Source organism: Thalassophryne amazonica, chromosome 7 (assembly GCF_902500255.1).
Source record: "Thalassophryne amazonica chromosome 7, fThaAma1.1, whole genome shotgun sequence".
In the NCBI taxonomy this organism is placed as follows: domain Eukaryota; kingdom Metazoa; phylum Chordata; class Actinopteri; order Batrachoidiformes; family Batrachoididae; genus Thalassophryne; species Thalassophryne amazonica.
The window spans coordinates 64,201,839-64,219,902 of record NC_047109.1 but is presented as its reverse complement, the minus strand read 5'-3'; the positions used below and the strand labels follow the sequence as shown (position 1 = coordinate 64,219,902).

Here is an 18,064-nt window from a genome sequence, read left to right as displayed (position 1 = left end):
GCAGCCAACATGTATGATATTCTACATTTCCCTTGAGCTTTAAAGGGGTCATGTTATCATACATATGGTTGGGGTTTCATGTTAAATATTCAGCCAGTCTCAGAATCATATGGCTGTGAATGTAGAAACTCTTCAGCTTTAAGCTAAATTTAAGCCTGAAAATGCTCATTTTAGAATTCCCTGATGTATGTCAAGTAAGTTCGTATCTCAGCTAATGTTTGTTCTGAGAGACATGGTGAGTTACTCTGTTCTCTCTCACGCAGATAGACTGTTCAGCTACCATGCTGGGCCTTATTTCCAAAGCTTTTTGACAAGGGAGGGGGAATTAGCAGTATGTCACAGTCATAGCCAGCCTAAACACAGATACTGTGAGTGATGTATGGAGTGGATGCTAAAGCTCTTAATTTTTCCCAGTGAAAACTGGTGTTCATCAGAGATGCGTTCTGGGTCCTATATTATTCAGTGCTTGCACGGACTGGATGTTGAATATGGTTGTAGAAACAAGTGACTTCTGTGCCACTGTTTGCAAAGACAGTTTTGCTGACCTTGACTTCATGGACAATCCTATAACCTTTGTGAAACCAATGGATTGATTGTAGCACAGGAGAAGTTGCATAGTTCTGTGGTTGTCGTGGCTCAAGAATCCAGGCTTCCTGGACCTGGCCATCAGAAGTGTAGCTGCATGCAGAGAAAATGTTTAACTTGCAGAGACCATAATTTATCTTCACTGTGTCATTTATGTCTCTGGGTCCTTGGCCTTTGAGACTGAGTCTTTAGGATCCTGGTGCCTCCTATTATACGGTCATGAGACACAGATGCTAACCAGGGACTTAAGGTGACGACTGGCTGTCTTTGGATCCAGGTCTCTTTCCAGAATCCTTGGGTGCTGCTGGAATGACTTTGTGTCAAATGAGTGGTTACTAGGGGAGGCTCAGATGAGAAGTATCACTGGCATTGTCACTGAGTGTCAGCTATATTATTTTGGATATGTGGTGTCCTTTCTTTGGTGATGATATAACACAGTTGCCTCACCTGGCTCTGGCAGACAAATGGTCACTTTTGAGAAGTGTAGATGGATAGGATATATGCCTGGCTGGCTGCCATCCAGGATCTGGGGTGGTTTCAAGGTGTGATGATCCAACAGCGCAAGCTCTCAGAGTTGAGTTTTAAAGCAACAGACACAGGAACAGGTTGTTTGTTACTATGCATTTTCACTGGCCCCTTAGAACTGTAACTTGCAACTGTTACTTGCTATACCCATACTTTGAGCATTTCTACTGGTAATGGAAGCAAGCCATACCATGACCATAGAAGGATAGAGTTTAGCATATTCCTGACCTAGTCCATCACTGTGTGGTGTGGTCACTGCTCTGCAGCAGACAGGAAGACTCTGCAGTGCGGGGTGAATGCTGCACTTAGGATCATCGGGCAGAACCTTCCTTCCATCAGTGACATTTATATCAGCTGCTGCAGGAGCAGGGCCTCCAGTATTATGAAGGACCCCACTCACCTCGCCCATGGACTGTTTGTCCCTCTGTCTTCAGGGAAAAGGCCGCACAGCATCAACGCCAGCCAGAACATCCAGTCTGCAGTTCAGCTTCTTTCTTTCTTTCAGACTGATGCACCTAATGCAATGCTGCTAAATGGGACTGAGTGCAATATGCTCACAATTCACTTTTTGCAGTTCACCACACTCTCTTCTGTTTAACTTACTTTAGGTTTCACTTATTTTAGTTAACCTATTGTGTATTTTATCTATATTATAATAGCCAAGTGGCCACTTGTATCTAAAGAGTGTGTCAGCTGCTTATGTTGTGATAAACTTTCTATCCAAGTTCTGTAGATGTACTGTAGATTTAGATTATGCATGCTAAGAGTCATCCGTTTATTTCTGTCTGCACTATCGTTTGCAATCTTTATAAGCAAGACCCAGACAGTGTCAGTGCTTAGTCAGTCACATTCAGAACTTTGTTCCTGACCCTGAGATCATCTTCATCCACCATCCTGAACACCGGCTTCCATCAGCGATGTGTCCTGAGCCCTCTGCTGACATATGATTGCGCGACCAAATATCCCAGCTGTCATATTGTCAAGTTTGCAGACAACACGGTCATGATGGGACTAATTTCCCACAATGATGAGGCAGAGTACACCGGGAGGTGTGATGTAGAGCCATCAATCTATGCATTAATGTGATGTAGTTGAAGGAAGTGATCGCATGGAAAAAACTGATATCTAAGAAAGTTAAACAGACTTGTTGAAAGAAAATTTGACTTAATTTTTGTCTCAATAGAAATATAATCTTGTCAAGCATTTTTTACATAAGAAAAAATGTCTTAGTTTGGGAAAATGTATCTCATTTTTTCTTAAGTTTTTCCCAGCTAATATCAAGCTGTATTTAACCAGTAACAAGGAAAGACAATGGATTTCAAAAGTAAAGTAAAGTAAGAATTCTGTCTACTTTTAAGGCACATTTTGATTATTCAGTGCCTAGACATTTTGCTCATTTTGAAAATTTAACCAAGTACATAGGGGTGGTGGCCAAGTGGTTAATGCGCTTGGTTTCAGTGCAGAAGGTTCCGGGTTCAAATCCCACCCCTGCCACATTTCTCCATGTAATGTGGAGTTGCGTCAGGAAGGGCATGCAGCGTAAAACCTGTGCCAATTCAACATGCAGATCCACCTTGGATTTGCTGTGGCGACCCCAAGTGCAAACAAGGGAGCAGCCGAAGGGACTTACTTACATTTTTCTTACCCCATTGGCAGATTTTTTTTTTTTTTGCTTAATACAAGACAATTTAGCAAGATTTTGGATCATTTGTCTTATTTTGAGAGGGACAGATTTTGTAATGCGTGGACTTCAGGAGGAGTAACCCCTCCTGTCCTCTCCTCTACATTGTGGTCTGCAGCTTCAAATACCTGAGTCTGTACATACGGACAACCTCACCTGGTCCAACAACACAGCCAGCTTCAGGGGAAAATGCCCACCAATACCTCTACTTTCTGAGGAAGCTGAAACTGGACTTGCCCCAGTCCTGTTCTTGTCTCCTTCTGCATATTCCTGACCTAGTCCATCACTGTGTGGTGTGGTCACTGCTCTGCAGCAGACGGGAAGACTCTGCAGTGCGGGGTGAATGCTGCACTTAGGATCATCGGGCAGAACCTTCCTTCCATCAGTGACATTTATATCAGCTGCTGCAGGAGCAGGGCCTCCAGTATTATGAAGGACCCCACTCACCTCGCCCATGGACTGTTTGTCCCTCTGTCTTCAGGGAAAAGGCCGCACAGCATCAACGCCAGCCAGAACATCCAGTCTGCAGTTCAGCTTCTTTCTTTCTTTCAGACTGATGCACCTAATGCAATGCTGCTAAATGGGACTGAGTGCAATATGCTCACAATTCACTTTTTGCAGTTCACCACACTCTCTTCTGTTTAACTTACTTTAGGTTTCACTTATTTTAGTTAACCTATTGTGTATTTTATCTATATTATAATAGCCAAGTGGCCTCTGTGTGCATGTACGTGTGTGCACGCATACTGTTGATTCACAAACTGTTTGATTCAGATGAGAGACTGATCTGTGGGACATCCTAAGAATCCTAAGATATCCAGTGACTTACTGGACATCACAACCGGCCTGTATACACGTAATGTGAGTGCTGTGCATAACGGAGGCAGAGTCTTTGACTTCCTCTCAGTGAATTTTGGCATTTATAAATGTATTGATGTACAGTATTCTTACTCCTGTTCTGTTCATTGGTTGCATGGAATGGGCATTGGGTAAGGTTTTGAAGTTTTTAATCTGGAAAGGAAACACAATACTGAAACTGAAAATCATACATAAAGCAGGATGTATTAATATTATGCTTTTGGTATGCACTGCACACAAAGTGCAGTTCAACGAATCATATTTTATTATCAATATTAAGGCCAGCTTTTATGTTCTGCACTGATATCTAGATTAAGTCATTGTGAAATGTCACATTTTATCTTTGCAGTGACGTTCATACGTCTAAGATTTTGACCTTTGAAAGTGAATGTAACAACTTAAGATAGCAACGTCGCCAATTAGGGGATGAAACATACAACGGAATCAGAAAGTAAAGCTGGATTAAACAATACAGAACGTGTGATTGGAGATTAGGGCTGTTCATGTTCTATAGTGAAAAACTAAAAGTTGTGAGAGACTTCAGGGCACATGTTGTTTTTGTTCCACTTGGAGTTTTATAGGTGCAGACCAAGTTTGAACTTAACCAGATAAGATTTAGAGGTCCCCCAGAGTGACACATTTTCCTCTCCCTCCACTGGCAAGGCAACGTCACCCTAACAGGAGAAGACTCTGATGCCATTATGTTTCTTTTACAGGTACATGTGATGGCTTCTAATCACAAAAAGTGCTGGTTGATTGGTCACCCAGAGAACATTGCCAGAATTACTGGATTACTACATTGCTGGTTTGGGAAAACTTGTGCTTTGTGGGGGATCCCTAGACAATGTCCGATTGCAATAAAATTAGGCACAGATCTTTTATTTTATTAGTGGAACAAGAACAACATGTGGCCCAGAAGATTCTGTAACATTTGACATTTTGAACAGGTCTATTTTGGATGATACCAAAACGCTTTTCAGGAGTACAAATTCCTCATGGCAAATTGGAAACACAGTTCTAAGGGGAGGTGATGGTCTAGTGGTTAAGGTGTTGGGCTTGAGTCCAGAAGATCATGGGTTCAAGATCATGGGCCTGACTGGAAAATCACTAAGGGCCCTTGGGCAAGGCCTTTAATCCCCTATTGCTCCCTTGTATGGCAGCACCCTGACATCGGGGTAAATGTGAGGCATAATTGTAAAGCGCTTTGAGCATCTGGTGCAGATGGAAAAGCGCTATATAAATGCAGTGTTATGTGTCGGACGCAGCCCGGAGAACCGACCAGCGTTTGAAGGACCCAGTATAAAATAAGCAGAGCACGGTACAAAGGATAACAGAGTTTAATAAACATAACAGTGATGTAAAAATACAAACAAATAAGTGCGCGGTCTGGCGTGGCGGATTTGCGGTGCGCTCCCAGCAGCGCCAACGGTCCGGAGCCAGAACCAATTCGGACCCAAGGACCCCGCCGACACCCCCCAGGTGGCCGCGACAAACCGAGTCTGTGAAAGAAGGAATCATTATGTGAGTCCACACTCAACACACAGAGAGAACGCTCAAAAGGTGCACAAACAGCAAACACTTCCTGGCTTAATTACTAATCAGCTTCCCACCCTGCAGGCATGGAACATCCAGTTCACAAAACTCCACTGCAGTGGAAGCTGATTACACGACCAACATACAGCTCAATATAATAAGGTGTGAGGGACACCACATTTACTGACTGTATAAATGTTAGTCACAAAATCTAACATACCTCAGGAAGTGTGCTGACGAGCGTGAGACCTCACCCCCTCCTCTTTCACAGACCATGCATCAAACCTGGACGTTCTCTGCATCCACTGATGATGAGATGGCTCTTGAGACGACGATCTCACCCGTCTGGTCACAAGGTCGAGTCTCTGGCAAATACACACTGTGTACTCCAGTCTTAAATGCCACCATGTTCTAATCCATTGTAGATGCACCACAGCTGTGAGTCCTGACGAGCCGCAGGTGATCAGCCTCAGGTGATCAGGGTGAGGTCCTGATAAACTCAGCTACACAGCCACTCAGTCCCAAATGCAAGTCACCTGGAAGGAAAAACAAAAGACAGGACAGAAAACAGAAACAAAAGGCAGCCAGGCCCCCCCAGCCACACAACAGCACCCCACCCTCACGGGAAGCCTCCCGGCGACCACACAAACCCGGCCCAGGAGAAACACCCCCCTCCAGGGGCCATGGCTGGAAACCGTATCTGCATTCGTCTTCCAACAGAATGGTTGATGTCTTCTCCTCTGGCTGCATCTTTGCCTTTGTTTCTGTCAGTCACTTAGCACAGGTGTGGCCAGGAGTTCTTAAACCTGTGTGGTCAGCCTTTGTCCAACCATGTTCAGTCTAATTAGTCATAAAAAAGACAAACATAAACAACCAAACCACCCCCCCCCCCCCCCCCAGGGGACCGTTCCATCAAACCCCGGGAAGGGGAGAAAAGAAAAACAACCCAAACGTAAGCTAACAAATAAAAACACTAACACCCCCCCCCTAATGGCATGTAGGGACCAACACCCCCCAGAGGACATCCCGCCAGCTCCAGGAGTAATAACCACAGCCGAGGTCCCTCTGGGACCCAATGTCACCCACGGGGACTCCCAGCGCCTCCAAGAGGACCATTCCATCAACCCCAGGAGACGCCTCCCCTCATGACCAACGGACCCAGCCCCGGCCGTCTATGGCTAGATGGACCCACAGCCCTTTCCCCACCAGAGGGCACCACAGTCAAACCCTGAGGGCGGAAACTGGGGGGAAAAACAAAAGGAGAAAAAAAAAGCATACAAACAAAACAACCCCAACCCCACCCCCTTGGCGCAGTGGAAACTGGAAGCACGTCCAGTGTCACCAACCGTGACTATACCCCAGAAGCCAACCGGGAGAAGTGGAACAGCGGTTATGGCAGACGGCACAAAACGGCGCCACTCCTCCGACTTCCAAACCAGCCACCAGCTGCGGGTATATCCCACTGCCCCAAACCTCAGCCACGCCGATGGCAGATGGCTCAAAGGCGCGCTGAAGCTGGAGGTGGAACAGGGAATCAACAAACAAACCCCCCCCCCCCCCCCAGGTGCAGAGGTTACCTGGGAAACGCCCAGCATAACCAAACTGCACCACTCCAGCAATGCCGACACTACGGCTCACACGGCTGGAGCCAGAGAAGAGAGGGAACAAAAAGAAAATACCCCAAAACCCCCCCCTCCCCTCCCGGGTGCAGAGGTTACCTGGGAAACGCCCAGCATAACCAAACTGCACCACTCCAGCAACGCCGACTCTACGGCTCACCCGGCTGGAGTCAGAGGAGAAGAGAGGGCATAACAAAAAACAAAACAAAAAAAAAAAGAAAAAACAACCCAATTACCCCCCATCACCCCCCAGGGGACCGTCCCATCAAACCCTGGGAGGTGAAACTAAAAGAAATAAAAAGAAAGACTAACAGACTAACATAAAGTTTCTTGGGTCCTTTTTGTGCTCCAAACAGACTGCAGGGACACGACCCCAGACACTAATAGTGGAAAACAAAAAATAAAATCCCACACAAAATGAACTAACACAAAACAAATAAGTGATTTATACCGTCAAGCTCAAACAAATGGAACACACCTGTTCCAACTTAAGAGCTTGACGGTAATGTGACTCAGTCACCAACAGAGGGAGCCAGAGTGCTAAAAATGAAAAACCCCCTTTGGTGACAGAAAATAATTCATGCTGCTTTTCCTGTGAGCAACACACAACCAAAAATGTGATTCAACTAAATAACACCGGAGCTGACACAACAGACGCAGTAGCTATCATTACCCGGGGAAACGGGGCTACGACTGTAACACAGGAAGCACCGCGACCCGTGCCACAGAGCTCCGCCGTGCGCGTTCACCCATTACAGACCCACTCCTGCAGCTCCCGTTCAAACCTCTTATCCGGTCGAAGTGCGACGCGAAGCCGTCGCCAGTCACACTCCACCACGACCCACGGATAAGGCACAAACACAGGAACACTGCTGCACGAGCGCTCAAATCAGTATTCAGTAATGGGTTCTCCAACACGCACCATCCGGGCGGAGAGCACCCGCAACTGATCCGGATAACTTCTGAACGTCTGCTGCCGCCTTCCCGGCGCGTTACCGTCTCTGCTACCGCTGGGTCCGTGATGTTTGGCCAGAGACTACTGTTATGTGTCGGACGCAGCCCGGAGAACCGACCAGCATTTGAAGGACCCAGTATAAAATAAGCAGAGCACGGTACAAAGGATAACAGAGTTTAATAAACATAACAGTGATGTGAAAAAATACAAACAAATAAGTGCGCGGTCTGGCGTGGCGGATTTGCGGTGCGCTCCCAGCAGCGCCAACAGTCCGGAGCCAGAACCAATTCGGACCCAAGGACCCCGCCGACACCCCCCAGGTGGCCGCGACAAACCGAGTCTGTGAAAGAAGGAATCATTATGTGAGTCCACACTCAACACACAGAGAGAACGCTCAAAAGGTGCACAAACAGCAAACACTTCCTGGCTTAATTACTAATCAGCTTCCCACCCTGCAGGCATGGAACATCCAGTTCACAAAACTCCACTGCAGTGGAAGCTGATTACACGACCAACATACAGCTCAATATAATAAGGTGTGAGGGAAACCACATTTACTGACTGTATAAATGTTAGTCACAAAATCTAACGTACCTCAGGAAGTGTGCTGACGAGCGTGAGACCTCACCCCCTCCTCTTTCACAGACCATGCATCAAACCTGGACGTTCTCTGCATCCACTGATGATGAGATGGCTCTTGAGACGACGATCTCACCCGTCTGGTCACAAGGTCGAGTCTCTGGCAAATACACACTGTGTACTCCAGTCTTAAATGCCACCATGTTCCAATCCACTGTAGATGCACCACAGCTGTGAGTCCTGACAAGCCGCAGGTGATCAGCCTCAGGTGATCAGGGTGAGGTCCTGATAAACTCAGCTACACAGCCACTCAGTCCCAAATGCAAGCCATCTGGAAGGAAAAACAAAAGACAGGACAGAAAACAGAAACAAAAGGCAGCCAGGCACCCCCAGCCACACAACATGCAGTCCATTCTAAAACACTTCATGATAAAGAACACATCATGTGCTGTCCTGCCACCTGCTGAATACTGCCACCAGCTGGATGGCTAAGGAACCATCCAGCAGGTTACCAACTACATTTGATTACATATCAAATTATAAATTTCATATTCACAGTCTGGTTAGCACTGTGGCTTAGTGGTTAGCACTGTTGCCTCACAGAAAGAAGCCCTTGGGATTGCGTGGTCCTTCCTGTGTAGAGTTTGCATGTTCTCCCCATGTTCGTATGGGTTCCCTTCAGGTGCTCCAGCTTCCTCCCATTTCCAAAGACATGTTAAGTCAATTGGAAACTTTAAATTGACAGCAGGTGTGTGGATGAGTTTGTCTATATGTGGCCCTGTGATAGACTGACGTCTTGTCCAGGGTGACAGTGACTGCTGGGATAGACTCCAACCCCCCATGACCCTTGATTGGAGTAAGCAGGTATAGAAAATGAATGAACATTTACAGTCTGCAGTGAGCGCAGAAACTGTACATCTAGCAAGTACGTTGCTTACATGACTGTTTATATAAAAACTCTTCCACCAGAAGTAACACTGAGGCCCCAAATGGCTCCTTATAGACTTATCCAACCTAAATAACACAATAACACAATAAAATGACATGGTTAGACTGCTGCTTGCTCTATGAGATGCCTAATGGACCCGTCTGTGCTCTGTGTGGCACACCCCCGTGGTCTATGGGAGACAGTGACTGCATTTGAGTTGCACGTCCTATGTCCTTTCCTAACCACTGTTCCTTGACCTCAGTGGAGAGGTTAAAGAAAGACACGGAGAAGATTGCACAGGAAAAGAGAATTGTGGTTGTAAGAGAATACGAACCGGATACAAAATGTGCATTTTCGTACCATGGTGCATCATGCAGGCTATAATGTGGGCAACATGGTTAAAAATATTACTTTACTGCCAAGGTTGTAATTGAAATAAAAAAGAATATAGGCAACAACAAAGCTGAACCATACTGCCAGTTTTTAGATGATATTTTCTTCAAACAGTGGTACAGGAAAAACTACATCATTCAAGAAGTTCACAATTTTTATGTAGGACAACAATCAATCATGCAACCAAGAAATCCACTGCTGTCGATCCAGCAAAGGCCGCAAAGATGACAGAATAATGACATGTCACCCTTCCTCACCTGACTTAGACCCTATTGAGAACTTGTGGGCTCTTCTTAAATGTGATCGTTACAGTAAGGGGAAATGATACTTAAGGTTTATCATCATTTTGGGTTTACTGAGAGCACTGTATTTATTCAACAACAAAATTAATATTCAGGAATATATGTAGCTTACCTAATAATTGTGCATACAGTATATTGTGAGTGCACAAGATAGGATTTATTTGCATGATTTGATGAATTAGTTTCCATGTTTGATTAGTTCATGCGTTGTGCCAAGTGTCAAGCTGACACTGACACTGAGTAATTACTAGCTAATAACACATGGAAATACATTTATTGGCCACAGAACAGATTTTGTTTATTATGACAGATACATGTATGAAAATGTAGAAATGAATGTCTGGGCTGTATGTGCTGCCAAAAGTATTTATCTCGTGCACATGAATTAATCAAGCCTTTAAGATCATGTTCCAAGCAGGTTTTTGGTACCACTTGAGGGAACTAAACGACATTTACAATTCAGCCTCACATGAACATTGTTGACCTTGTTTGAGCTTTAATTTGGAAACCAAGCATTCAACATAGTCAAAACTATTCCATATATTAATCCTATTGGCTCAATCACATGGACACGTGGCACAGAAGGCAGTGGACACATATGCAGACTCTCAGACAGAGATGAAGGATTAATCAAAAAGGCTTTATCTGGTAGCAAAGCAGTGGTTTGGTACACAAGTAGGCAGGCAGCAATGCAAAGGTACAGGCAGGTGTGTAGCAAAAGGTGTAGTAAAAAACGAGCAGGGTTCAGTAACATAGAGAGACAATGTAACAAGGGCTGAGGCAAATGCAGATCCGAAGAAACAACATGAGGTCAAGACAGGGCAAGGCAAAAACAGGACTTAGGCTGGAATGAGAATACAGAGATCACAATGAACTGGCTGGGAGGTGGTGAACTCAAAAGGCTTAAATAGCACAGGTGGTGATTTGGAGAATGAGACACGGATGTGGAAGAACAATCTGAAAGGGGGTGTGATAAAAAATGAAACTGAAATTGGTCTGGCAAACAGAAGGAACAAGACACACCCATACCAAACCCTGAATACCAGACAAGAGCATGCAGTAAGACAAAAGCAAAGTGAACAGAACCCAACTAAAACATGAACCTAAAACCACAGTGATCCAAATAAAATACCCAAACCAAAGATGAACAAAACCCAAGTTCTAATAGAAAGAAATTAAATAAATAAAAAATAAAATAAAGAAGACCCAACATTGAAAGAACAAAGAATTAACCAGAGAACAAATGTAAGTACTGAAAAGAGATCAGCAACAAAGGTAAAGGCTAAGACTAAGTAGAATGGAACTAGAATGGAACTTACAAGTGGCAAAAGTAAAATAAACAGATAATTCAACATATGACAACAGTAAAACAAACAGGTGACACAACTAATGATTACACAATGGAAAAAACAAAGCCTGGGTCAAACTACAATGGAACAACAAGAGACATGACAAAAGTATGATAGACAGAAAATAACTGATAAACAAAACCGGAGACTAAAGTAACACAAATAGATGATCAAAGAATGGGACAAATGGAATCAATAAAGGAAGGACAGACGCAGACAGAGGACAAAGCACTATACAGGCCCGGGCATGGGAAAACCAGTCATCACTTTTTAATCAAAACTGGAGCTTTAACTATCTGACTCCTGTATAAACTGAAATTGACCTTTGACACCATTTGTTTATGTTTTTACCCTATAACTCCATAACATTCAGTCACAGATAGTCCAAGCTCTAACTTTTTGGAATCCCTATGATCAGACAAATAATCTAGTATACCACATATGATACATTTTTCTGGAGTTATGGTATACTAAGGCTAGATTTTAAGTGTCATTTCGTTCACTTTAGTGCTCCTGATAAGGTCAAAATTGGCTCATGGACCATATGGAGCTAATTTTATGTGCTCAATAGCAATTGGAGACCTAAACAACTTTTCTGTTTTTGACTCTCCGCGGTCACTCCGGGATTGCAGGTTTCTTACTTCAGGTTGGTTGGATTTTGCATACTGACAGAATATTTTCAAACACTCTTGCACTTTTATTTGGTTACTGTAGAACATTCAACTTTCTGTTTTTAAAACCACCGCTGTGTTGCTTCAGATCACGGTCCTCTGCTCGACAGAGTATTATTTCTTTAGGCAGCCTAAACCAGCTGGCTGTCTAGTTTTTCTATATTCTCATCCATACTTTGTCATCAACTTGTACAAGACTCCTGTAGATGAAAAGCATCCTTACAGCATGACACTGGGAACACATTATGGAATTATGCTGGCAGTGGGGACTGTGTTAGGTTTGCCCCATGCATTGTGCTTTGAGGTTAAGCCAAACATTTCCTTGTGTCTTTGAAAATGCACTGTTAGAGTTTAAAATACTAAACTGTTGTAATATTTTCATTACAAACATTATTAATCCATGAAAAGATAATAATAACAATAATTCCCACAGGGAAGGAAGGCACACATAGCACACCCTTGATTTTTTTTTCACTCCCTTTGCACAAGCAAGAAGGTACCGGAAATGTATGTCTGCATTAAATGCCCTTTAGCTGACTTGCACTGAACACATTCCTTTCTACAGCATTATTTTCCAGGTTGGCATGTAAGAAAGGAAGTGTTTTCAAATAGTTTCTCCCATAATATGACACTCAGACCAGGTTATTTACCACTGGATTTGAAGTGGCACAAGAACAAGTGTGGGTGTTTGTGCTTTGGCACAGAAAAACACCCCCCACCCCACCCCCAAACAAACAAAATAAGGATAGATCCCACAAACTGAGTAAGTGAATGAATGCCCAGACACGGCTTAAAGGAATTAAAGCAAAATTGGCTTGAAAGTTCAAAGCATTACATTGTTGTACCCCTATCACGCCCTATCAGTACTGAGATAGGCTCCAACCCCCCACCAACCAAAGCTTGGATGAGAGCCAGTTGAAGATGAGTGTGTATGTGTCTGTGTACATTTGTCGTCATAGCAGTTGGACAAAAAAACAAATAAAAATACAAAAAATATTGAAATCTCAATAATTTCAGTAACAAGCTGTGATCAAAGCTGTGTAAAAAAACAAAACAAAGAAATCACATGTACACAAGTATTCACACCCTTTGATCAATACTTTGTTGATCTACCTTTAGCAGCAATTATAGCTTCAAGTTTTCTTGAATTTGATGCCACAAGCTTGGTGCTCCTATCTTTGGACAGTTTTGTCCATTCCTTCTTGCAGCACCTCTCAAGATTCATCAGGTTGGATGGGGAGCGTCCGTGCACAGCCATTTTCAGATCTCTCCAGAGATGTTCAATCAGATTCAGGTCTGGGCTCTGGCTGGGCCACTCAAGGACATTCACAGAATTGTCTTGAAGCCACTCCTTTGATATTGTAGCTGTGTGCTTAGTGTTACTGCCATGCTGAAAAATGAACCATTGCCTCAGTCTGAGGTCAAGAGCGCCGTGGAACAGGTTTTCATCCAGGATGTCTCTGTACATTGCTGTATTCATTGTTCACTCAGTCCTAACTAGTATCCCAGTTCCTGCTGCTGAAGATGCTGCCACCGTCATGCTTCACTGTAGGGATGGTGCCTGGTTTCCTCCAAACATGATGCCTGACATTCACACCAAATAGTTCAATCTTTGCCTCATCAAACCAGAGAATTTTGTTTCTCATGGTCTGAGAGTCCTTCAGGTGCCTTTTGGTAAACTCCAGGTGGGCTGCCATGTGTCTTTTACTGAAGAGTGGCATCTGTCTGGCCACTCTACCCTATAGGCCTAATTGGTGGATTGCTGCAGAGATGGTTGTCCTTGTGGAAGATTCTCGTCTCTCCACAGAGGAATGCTGGAGCTCTGACAGAGTGACCATCAGGTTCTTGGTCACCTCCCTGATTAAGGCCCTTCTCCCCCAATCGCTCAGTTTAGATGGGCTGCCAGCTCTAGAAAGAGTCCTGGTGGATCTGAACTTCTTCCATAAATGGATGATGGAGGCCACTGTGCTCAATGGGGCCTTCAAAGCAGAAGAAATGTTTCTGTACCCTTCCCCAGATCAGATTTGTGCCTCAAGACAATCCTGTCTTGGAGGTCGACAGTCAATTCCTTTGACTTCATGCTTGGTTTGTGCTCTGACATGCACTGTCAACTGTGGGACCTTATATGTAGACAGGTATGTGCCTTTCCAAATCATGTCCAATCGACTGAATTTACACCAAGTGCACTCCAATTAAGCTGTAGAAACATCTCCAGGATGGCCAGTGGAAACAGGATGCGCCTGAGATTAAGTTTGAGCTTCATGGCAAAGGCTGTGAATACTTATGTACATGTGATTTCTTAGGTTTTTTACATTATTTTCAATAAATTTGCAAACATCTAAAAAAAAAACCTTTTCACATTGTAATTATGGGGTATAGTGTGTATAATTTTAGGGAAAAATTAATTTCATTAATTTTGGAATAAGGCTGTATCATAACAAAATGTGGAAAACGTGAAGCACTGTGAATACTTTCCGGATGCACCTTAGTAGTACCAAGGACATTGAGTTGTCAAATTAGGTCACTGGTTAGTCTCAAAATTATTTAGTAATACAGGAAACACTGGGACTCTAAAGACTTGGGCCTTCATTCTACTACATCTGTATCGGCATCTCCAAACACCTCTCCCCAGTGAACTCGTGACTCCTTATGTTCTTCCGGGGTATGTGTTGACCTAGAGGCAAGAATGTCAGTGCCAAAAGCCAAGTTAATCAATTTCACTGCATAGCTACACTTCTGATGGCCAAGTACAGAAAGTCAATGAAAATCCGGATCTTAGCCTTCATCCAGGTCAATTGCAAACCCTGACAATCCTTACTTACCTTCTCAAGCACTGTAATCAGGGTATCCTTTAATTTTACAAAACTCACGATATCATCTGTGAAGGGTGAACCCTGCATTGTGCCGAATGACTGCGGAGATAGGCTCCAGCCTCCCCATGACCCTTAATTGGAATAAGCAAGTATAGAAAATGAATGACTGAATGAACATAAAGCAATAATATACGAGGTCTGTTAGAAAACTATCCGACCTTTTTATTTTTTGCAAAAACTATATGGATTTGAATCATGTGTGATTGCATCATCCAAGCTTGAACCTTCGTGCGCATGTGTGAGTTTTTTCACGCCTGTCGGTTGTGTCATTCGCCTGTGAGCACGCCTTGTGGGAGGAGTGGTCCAGCCCCCTCGGCGGATTTTCATTGTCAGGAAATTGGCTGATCGACTGCCGCTTTGCTTCATCAAAAATTTTCAGAAAGTGTGAGAGACAGCCAAGTGGAAACCATTTGGAAAATTCAGATGGCTTTCGGTGAAGATTTTATGGGGATCACACAGATTAAGGACAATTACAACTGGATTAAAGACAGCCCACAGCCCCAACAGTATTAAAAACCTCCTTCAGCACCTTAGCTGGAACAGCATCTGAAGGACAACTTGTAGGTTTTATGTGTTTTACAACATGCGAGAGATGCAAAAGAAATGGGCTCAAATTGCTCGAGCACAGCAGAATGTGCACGAGGAGCAGACTGGACAGACACACGACTGAAAAGCCACCAAAAGCCGTCTGAATTTTCCGAATGGTGCAAGAGCTGGGCATGTTAGGGCTTGTCCTGTGAGACCAACACGGAGGTGCTTTCGTCCCGCGTCATGAGCGGCTCTGTGGCGAATTTCTCCGCTCCTGTTTCCATTACAAAAACTCCTGTAACAGTGGAATGTGCCGAAAAAGTGCTATGTCCAGCTGTCTTGCCATTTCTCTGGTAGTCAGACGACGTCCCAGATCAACAAAGCGTTCACTTTGGAAATGATCTGGTCGTTTGAGCCTGTCGATCGCCGCTCGGTGCGCGGCGCACCATCCGCCGCTGTGGGCTGTCTTTAATCCAGTTGTAATTGTCCTTAATCTGTGTGATCCCCATAAGATCTTCACCGAAAGCCATCTGAATTTTCCAAATGGTTTCCACCTGGCTGTCTCTCACACTTTCTGAAAAAATTTTGATGAAGCAAAGCGGCAGTCGATCAGCCAATTTCCTGACAATGAAAATCCGACGAGGGGGCTGGACCACTCCTCCCACAAGGCGTCCTCACAGGCGAACGACGCAACCGACAGGCGTGAAAAAACTCACGCATGCGCACGAAGGTTCAAGCTTGGATGATGCAATCACACATGATTCAAATCCATATAGTTTTTGCAAAAAATAAAAAGGTTGGATAGTTTTCTAACAGACCTTGTAGGGTACAAAGACACTTGCTTCATGTAATGGCTAATTTACCAACTGCACTAGCTATTTACATGTAACTATCATGGCCCAGAGTAGCTATTTAAATTAGTAGAGAGAATCCAGTGGTGATTAACACAACTAATCAAGTTGCTGGTTTATCCATCAACTGCCAATAGCAAAGGATATGCGCTGCTTCTTCTTCCATTTTATTAAATGCTAACCATTTAATGGAACAATATATACTGATAGCCCCATTCTTTGTGTGCACTATATATATATATATATATATATATATATATATATATATATATATATGTTATTGTGATATTCTTAAATTCAACTAACAATTTATAAAATGACCAGTTTGTGTGGATTAAAAGTTACCAGATTTCACAAGGTCACAAAGTAGAATTTTTTGTCAGGGAAGGCCAAAAAAAAAAAAAAAAAAAAAAAATCACTAAATCTAGCAGCAAAGTTGGTAACATAGCAACACTGGGCATGTCAAACAGAGAATCCCTTCATCTCACTGCATGCTTTAAGTTCATAGCTTGTCTCATCATGTGACAAACACCACTTTTGAATCCTGGAATCCCATCATTGACTCCTTCCCATTTAAAGTGACAAAGGTTTTTTTTTTTCTTTTTTTAGTGCACGTTCTTTGAGTCTATGTTTTTATTTTTGATTTTTTTTTTTTTGGCTAGAATTATTTCTGTTAACATCTGGCAACAAAAACTGGCATAGTGAAGGCAAAAAGTAATTTAAAATGATTTTACAAAAAAAAAAAAAAAATCTAACTCTGAGCCTTGGTTTCCCTTTGTGCAAATTAATTTTTTTTTTTTCAAAAAAATGAACATTAAATACATGTAGCCGTTTCAAAGCAATAAATGTGTCTTGTATTTCAACACATATGAGGACCAGCCTAAAAGTCAGAATCACCTCAGAGGGACTTATTTCAGAATATAGCACAGCAAAACTTTTATTTACTCCCAAATTAATCTTTAGAAAAAAAATAATGGAAAGCACTCAGATCTCTAATGTAATGTGTATTTAAAGGTTATTCAGTTCTCTAAGACGTGCATGACGAATACCTAACTTAAAACTTGGGAAAACTCCCGTCACAAACAGTCCCAAGTTTCAGTGCAGACACAGGAAGTCAGCAGAAATCTCGCGATATCTTGCTACATGCCTTGAGAGCGCTGCTGGGAGCCGAGCGTAAATCAAGTGTTTTAGGAGGCAAATGTTCTGTGAAACGGTGACGTGCTGCTTGAACTTTCACCTTCAAGTTTAGTGTTCGACTTTGCAGCTAACTTGTTGTTAGTTGTTCGCTGTCGTCGTGAGCAGAGGGGCGCGGCGTGTTGTGGAACTTTAAGTAGCGACGCAGAACGCAGCGGTTCACCTGTGCACAGCCATGAGTGCACTTGTGGCTCCGGAGTCCGCTTCCGCGGGACTACGTGCGATGTTCTACATGCTCACTGCCAATGAATCATCTTTTCAGAAGGTGGATCATGTTCCTGAGTATGTGCATCAGGTGGGTACTGTTATTCTTACCATTGTGGGGATAAGGAGTTATGCCATGTTTGTACAAGGCATAACCTTTTACGTAAGAAGTTTTTACGTAAAATCATGTAAACTCTATCACGTCACTGTCACGCTGGGAGTGGTGTCCGTAAATGACCTCAAATGCACATAACAAAGTTCATATTGCTACTTATTTTAGACGTGTGTAAGTTTACAATTAATAGATTAATATATATATATATATATATGTATATATATATATATATGTATGTTTTTTTTTCATTTTTATCTCCATGTTCTGTTCAGTATGTAAATTGGAAATATTTCAGAACTACCCCAATCCCTGTGGATAAAT

General features: G+C 43.3%; 1 protein-coding gene across 1 annotated transcript in view; it reads left to right on the top strand.

Annotated features, from left to right (window-relative positions):
* Nucleotides 1–17,384: 17,384 nt before the first annotated feature.
* Nucleotides 17,385–18,064, top strand: part of agmo (alkylglycerol monooxygenase) — a 164,352-nt gene continuing 163,672 nt past the window's right edge. The window contains 1 exon segment of the mRNA XM_034173636.1: nt 17,385–17,719. Within this exon segment, the coding sequence (XP_034029527.1) occupies nt 17,600–17,719 (120 nt within the window). The 5' untranslated portion in view covers nt 17,385–17,599.